Source organism: Pinus tabuliformis, chromosome 5_1 (genome assembly GCF_031772625.1).
Source record: "Pinus tabuliformis cultivar Carrire ecotype Pingquan chromosome 5_1, CPIR1, whole genome shotgun sequence".
Classification (NCBI taxonomy): domain Eukaryota; kingdom Viridiplantae; phylum Streptophyta; class Pinopsida; order Pinales; family Pinaceae; genus Pinus; species Pinus tabuliformis.
This window is the reverse complement of record NC_142305.1, coordinates 222,607,569-222,614,590: the sequence shown is the minus strand read 5'-3', so window position 1 is coordinate 222,614,590 and position 7,022 is coordinate 222,607,569. Positions and strand designations below refer to the sequence as shown.

Below are 7,022 nucleotides of genomic sequence, written 5' to 3'. Positions count from 1 at the left end.
ATGCAAGAAAAACCAGCAATAGTCTTTCTTCAAGAAACAAAATGCAGTAGCACAACAATAGACAGTCTCAGCAACAAAGTTTGGGCAGGCAGCAGCTCAATTGCAGTGGACGCCACCGGAGCCTCTGGAGGCCTAGCCATTCTATGGAACCCACAGATCGTATCACTTGATAATTTTCATGCCACTCTGCATCTCATTCAAGCTACTTTCCACCTCATTGGCACCAACATCCATGGGCATATTACCAATGTTTACTTCCCGCAAGCTATACAGCAAAAATTGGACCTCCTGGAAACGATCACCCGCCTTAATCAAAACAGATACTTTCCTTTATGGATAGGAGGAGGCGACTTTAACATAATAAAGTCTATGGAAGAGAAACAAGGAGGCCGCACTAGGCTCGATAGTGATAGTAGCAGCTTCAAGCAATTCATTCAAGGCAATCAACTCATGGATATCTCCACCTCCAATGGCATCTTCACCTGGTCGAATAAACGAAAAGGGGTTCACCAAATTGCCTCACGACTAGATCGTTTTTTAATTTCGGACAACGCAATTCACCTGGGAGGAGAGTTCAGTGCCGAAATCATTCCACAAGGAGGCTCAAATCACTGGCCCATTCTTCTCCAATGGTCCAGACCAGGTGCTCGCAACAATCGACCATTCAGATTCGAAGCCTTCTGGCTTACTAACTCCAATTTCAAGGCAGTGGTTAATCAAGCTTGGACTTCCTTCATCCCGCCGGCAGGAGCTAAGATGTATCAGTTCCTTCAAAAACTGAAACATCTAAAGCAAACTCTCAAAATATGGAACTGAGATCATTTTGGCAACATACAGGAGAGTAAACAAAAACTAGAACAGCAGATGAAAGCATTACAACAAAGAATCATACTGGAAGGTCGCACAGAAGAACAAATTCAACAGGAGCAATTCCTCTGTAATCAAATAGAAGAGCGACAAAAACAAGAGGAAATTCTATGGAAGCAAAAGTCGCGTATAAGCTGGCTCAAAGAGGGTGAGCGAAACACCAAATTTTTCCACAAAACTACCATCCAAAGGCGCATGCACAACAAAATCACCTTTGTCAACAATTCGCAGGGTGAACGAGTGGAGGCTCATGACGAAATGGAGAAAGAATTCACAGGATACTTCAAGAATATTCTAAAGGAGCCTAACAATAACAGAGATGAGGCAATCCAAGCTATCACACAGCATATTCCTAGAATTATCACTGAGGATCACAATACTCAACTGCTCCAGCATGTTACACTAAAGGAAGTAGAAGACGCCATGGCCCAGCTTAAAGACGGAAAAGCGCCAGGACCGGACGGATTCACAGCCAACTTCTTTCATGAATTTTGGGATCTCATAAAAATTGAAGTTTGGGATCTGGTGGAAGAATCACGCAGCATGCATTGGGTCCTCCCTGCCCTCAATTCAACTTTCATTGCATTGGTTCCCAAAGAAGCTGCCTCAAATAAACCTGAGAAGTACAGGCCAATAGCGCTCTGTAATGTGATTTATAAACTCATTTCAAAGGTTATTGCAAACCGACTCAAACCGCTTCTGCCCTTGCTCATCTCTCCAGAACAGACAGGATACATTGAAGGTAGGCAGATCATGGATGGAATTATTCTATCAAATGAAGTCATACACTCTTTAAAGATTCTCAAGAAACCTGGTATGCTTCTCAAACTCGATCTATCTAAAGCCTTCGATAAGCTTAGCTGGCAGTACATTCACAAAATGCTCTTAGCTTTTGGCTTTAATGCAACCTGGTCCAGATGGATCATGAACCTTATCTCATCTCCCAGTTTCTCTGTCATTCTAAATGGATCCCCCTCACCTCCCTTTCTCCCCTCTCGTGGTATCCGGCAGGGGGACCCTTTATCACCTTTTCTCTTTGTTTTAATGGCGGAAGGCCTAAGCAGGCTCCTCAAATCGGCTGTTTCTTCTAAGGATCTTAAAGGTATTTCCCTTCATGGTCGTGCTCCTCAAACGCATCAACAATTTGTTGATGATACTATGCTCTTTGGGCATCCATCAGCAAAAGAAGCCTCCGCTTTTCAGTCTCTTCTATCCCTTTTCTCCGAAGCCTCTGGCACTTCTGTTAATGCTGCGAAATCTCAGCTTTTTTTCTTCAATACTCCCCCATCCTTGCAAAGGATTATTGCTCGGATTCTGGGTTTCACAATCTCACACCTGCCTTCTAAATACCTGGGCGCCCCCCTTACTGATTCAGCAATTAAGCAGGTGTCCTGGAGATCATTACTGGACAAATTAGAATCTAAGCTTTCATCCTGGACCTTCAGAGCTCTAAATCTAGCCGGCAGGTTAGTTCTCATCAAATCAGTTCTACAAGCTATGCCGCTTTATTTATTCTCTATCTTAGCAGCTCCAAAAGGGGTTCTAAAAGAAATACGTAATCTTCAGCGAAACTTTCTCTGGGGATCCACAAGCCTGAACAGGAAATGGGCACTTGTTAAATGGACAGAGGTATGCAAAATCAAATCTGAGGGAGGATTAGGTCTTCGAGATCCGCTTCAAAGCAATAACACCATGGGAGCTAAAATTTGGTGGAACTGGGTCTCCAAGCCAAGCACCCCCTGGGCCCAACTTTGGCAAGCTAAATATGCCAGAGGAAGTCAATGGAATGACCTCATTAGAATCAGTCCAACTGCGCCGGGATCACTCATATGGAACAATGCAAAAACCCAAAGTCGCTTCATCCAAGATCATAGCTTCTGGGAACTCCACTCAGGCAAGGCGGCTAGATTCTGGGAAGATTCGTGGCAACAACTTCCCAAATTGGCCAATCTGTTCCACAAACCTCTCTGGCAGGCTCAAATGAACCAAGAAAGCATCCCTTTGGTACACCAGTTCTGGCAGCCCTCTCAGAACCACGACTTCCAAACATGGAAACCGGCGAGACTTTGGCAAATAGATTGGCAGGGAGAAGAGTATACAGACATTGAACAGGAACTCAACAATAGGAAGATCCGCCTCTCCAATCAGCAAGACAAACTCAGATGGGGCTACACAACCAAAGGCACCTTCACCACCAAAGAAGCTCATCACCTGCGATATTCCAACCTCCAGGAAGCTAAAGATCAACTATGGGAACAAGTCTGGCAAGCTGGGCATTGGCCCAAAATCTCAACTTTTTTATGGCTACTCAGCAGAAAGCGCATTCTTACCTGGGACAATCTGATAAAAAGAGGAATGGTAGGGCCATCCAGATGCCCAAATTGCAACATAAATTGTGAAACCATCCATCATTTAATGGAAGAATGCCCATTAGCAAAACAAATCTGGGAGAAAGTCGAAAAATGCAACATGAGAGCTCACCCCAGAACGGAGGACATAACGACAACCATAAGGACCTGGGAAAAACACCCTTTCAAGTGCAGGATCCTCAACTCTTTATGGCGCATCATACCGGGATTTCTGTATTGGACCCTCTGGAAGGAGCGCAACCACAGAATCTTCAATAGCACTTCTAGATCCATCGATGATCTTTGGCTCACACTCAAAAAAAACATTCAGGAAACTCTGGCCATCAGAGTATGGAATGATAATGATATGCCAGAAGTCCCCCAGGAGCGTCGCATTTTGAAGGAATGGAATTTAGAACTCAAATCCCTAATCAAGACCACCACTAAACCGTCCACAAGATCCGCTTCACCATCATCTTGGTCCCCGCCGGCACTCAACGCATACAAGCTGAACTTCGACGGCGCTGCCAAAGGCAATCCTGGCCCAGCAGGATTTGGAGGAGTAATTCGGGGTCATAATGGAAAAGAGAAACTTGTATACTATGGAACAATAGGGAAAGATACTAATAATGCAGTGGAGCTAGAGGGTCTTTGGAAAGGAATATGTTTAGCTGAACAGCACCACCTCTCCCCTCTAGAGGTAGAAGGTGACTCTCTCATTCTAATAGAGGCAGCTAAAAGAATGCAGGCGGGAGCAAAGGCTGTCAAGATAGCGAAAAGCTGGAGATTGCTAAGCCGTATGGAATCCTTGGAGGAAAAACTCCACGCTCCCCACAATTTATCCTTCCATCATGTAAGAAGAACTGCTAACCAGGTAGCAGATCGGCTAGCAAATCAAGGAGTGTCACATACGACACATTACTTCTCAGGCACCCTAGACATGGTTGAAGATGCTAGACTCAAACAAGACTGCATCGCTTTGGTGCACAAAGACATCCCTCCCGCTGATGAGGATTAGTTCTGAAGCCGCTGCCCCCATGGCCAGGAATGCTGCTCTCCATCTAGTTCCTTCTGTTCTCTGCGTTTGTTTGTTTGGTATGAAGTCAATGTCTGTCGCGAAGGATTGCGTGTCCACTATGTTAGTTTACGTGTCAAATGTGTTCAGTTATGTGTTCTTCGTGTCAAGTCACAAGTCCGTTGTGTTGGCTCAAACGCCCGATGTGTCTATAATATGTTGGTTATGTTAGAGGAAAGAAACAGGTCCTTTTTTGCCTGCTGCTTAGATTGGTCTATCTTGGAAATTCTCTTTGGAGATGCAAGGCTTCGGCCCTTTGTAATTTTGGATGTAATTTTGATTTTTGTAATATAAATTAGTGCAGTTTTACGTAGAAAAAAAATGATTTCATTTAACAAACTAACTATTTAATTAATTAATTAAATTAGTTTTATTCCTTTCCCCGTCTCTTGGTCCAGTCAATTGTAGTTGTTGCCCAATCCCTTGTAGGTATTTCCTTGGTCAAAAGTAGTTGTTTCCTTAGTAAAAAAAGTCGTTTTTATAGCCGTTGAATGATGGATCTCTCTATTTAACTTGTGGCCTTGATTTGTTTCTTCATCTTGTCATAACGATGAACCACACTAGTAAACGCGTAGACAAATGAATTCTGATGTGATTATTGTCGAAATTCATCTTAATAAACCTGGTATGTGTGATTATTGCCGAAATTCATCTTAATAAACGTGGTATGGATCACAGAAGTCTAAATTCAATAATATATATATATATATATATATATTCTAACTTATTAAAAAGATTTTATTTAAATTAATGAATTTGGTAGATATAATTGATGATATATTGTGGTTTTAATAAAATATGATTATTAAATTAATAAATAATAATATTTAAAATTAGTATTTAATTTTAGTATATAGATTTTTACACTTAAAAACATATTAAAAATTTATAAAGCATTATCATATTTAATTTTGCTGTACTCTAAAAATTATGCTTTTTTGCTCGAAAGTTATGGAAATTCTGGCAACGCTGTTTAAATTCATAATTCTCCTTTAATTTTTAATTATGTAAATTTTATATATAAAAAAATATTTTAATTTGATTTTTTTTAGAAATTATAAAAAAAAAAAAAATAAGTAAAAAATAAAAAAAAGTGACATTAAAAATAGTAAAATTCTTTAAAAACAATTAATCAATAAAAACAAAATTACAATATAATAATTTAAATTTAATCAATTTATTATTTTTAATTTACTAATAATTTATTATTTATTGATGATGATGATGATGATGATGGTTAACGTCCGCTGAGACCAAATAATGGTCTATCGGACCTAAAGAAACAAATTATCTATTTTGATTTAAGATTTTATTCCTATACTCAAAAAGCTTGGAGAGAAGCCTCCCGAGCTCACTATAATTTTGACATTGTAAAAGGCTACGAAGGTCAGTAAACAAATTATCTATTTTGATTTAAGATTTTATTCCTATACTCAAAAAGCTTGGAGAGAAGCCTCCCGAGCTCACTATAATTTTGACATTGTAAAAGGCTAGGAAGGTCAGTATTGTAACAAAGATTGTGAAACTGAGATCTAATGTGGTTATACGCGGGGCACTCTAAAAGGAAGTGGTTTTCATCCTCGATGTTCCTATTCTTACATATATGGCAGATCCTTTCCGTCCATGGCGTTTTAGGAACTGCCCAACGACCTGTTTTACTATGGAGCTCATGAGAATTCGTTCTAATCTTTGCTATATTAATTTTCTTCTTTGAGCTAGTTAAAATAGAGAGATACTTTTGATCTTCTAGGGTGGGGTTGATGACCTTCTTATAATAACTTAATTTTCTTTTAGCCGCTAAGTCTTTCTCACACCACATTTTTTCTTTGAACTTAGAAGTAACAATATCTTCAATGTTATTTATGTTTTGCAATGCATCATTTTCGTTGATCTCCCAATAGTTTAACCAGGCCCTTTTCTCCCATCGACTGTTATGCTCTTAACCTGCAAAGTAATACCCAAACATAGAATATGCGAAGAAAAGATACCCAGAACACAGAATATGCGAGAAAATATACCCAGAACACAGAATAGCAATGATTTTATTATTCAGAGAGAAATGTTCATAGGCCTCTTCGAGGGGGCAACCTCCAATAGAGCAGAGCTCGATTACAAAACAAGACACAATACTCCTCGCAGGGAGTCTCTATCCTTTATATATGACTCATACATGCAATACCACGGGCTAATACCGTGGGTTTTATTAATACCATCTATCTAATACTACCGCCCATTTGCAACTAACTGTGGTCCCGTCATTAATTGCGGGTTAACCACTTACAAATATTAATATGGGCTTTATTGATTCTTGACTATGATGTGATCCCATGACATAAATAAGGGGGTTAGGGTGGGACCCTAACATGCCCTCCCCCTTAAGACTAGCCTTGTCCTCAAGGCTGAAGCTGCGGAAACTGCTGAAGAATAGTGGCTGGTTCCCAAGTTGCATCTTCCGGAGAGGTGTCTTTCCATTTGACGAGGATCTCCTTAATCATGCGGCCGCGCAGGTGCTTGTCTCGTGTGTCTAGAACCTGTTCGGGTTGAAGCCAGATTGACCCTTCTTCATCTAATTCAGGTAGACTGGTTTGAACTCGGCAATTGTTCCCAATCACTTTCTTGAGGCACGATACATGGAAAACTGGATGGATTTTTGCCGTAGGGGGCAAAGCCAACTTGTAAGCCACTTCTCCAATGCGTTGAAGTACTTGGTATGGTCCATAGAATTTTGGAGC

The 7,022-nt window shown here is 40.5% G+C and overlaps 1 protein-coding gene across 1 annotated transcript; it reads left to right on the top strand.

Annotated features, from left to right (window-relative positions):
• LOC149164217 (uncharacterized) lies at positions 1–816 on the top strand. The gene has a single exon (XM_089429407.1). It carries the CDS (start codon positions 1–3, stop codon positions 814–816), a length of 816 nt encoding a protein of 271 aa, XP_089285533.1.
• Positions 817–7,022: the final 6,206 nt, after the last annotated feature.

Excerpts from the sequence above, each read along its gene's own strand:
- LOC149164217 (XM_089429407.1), top strand. The coding sequence starts at position 1 with ATGCAAGAAAAACCAGCAATAGTCTTTCTTCAAGAAACAAAATGCAGT.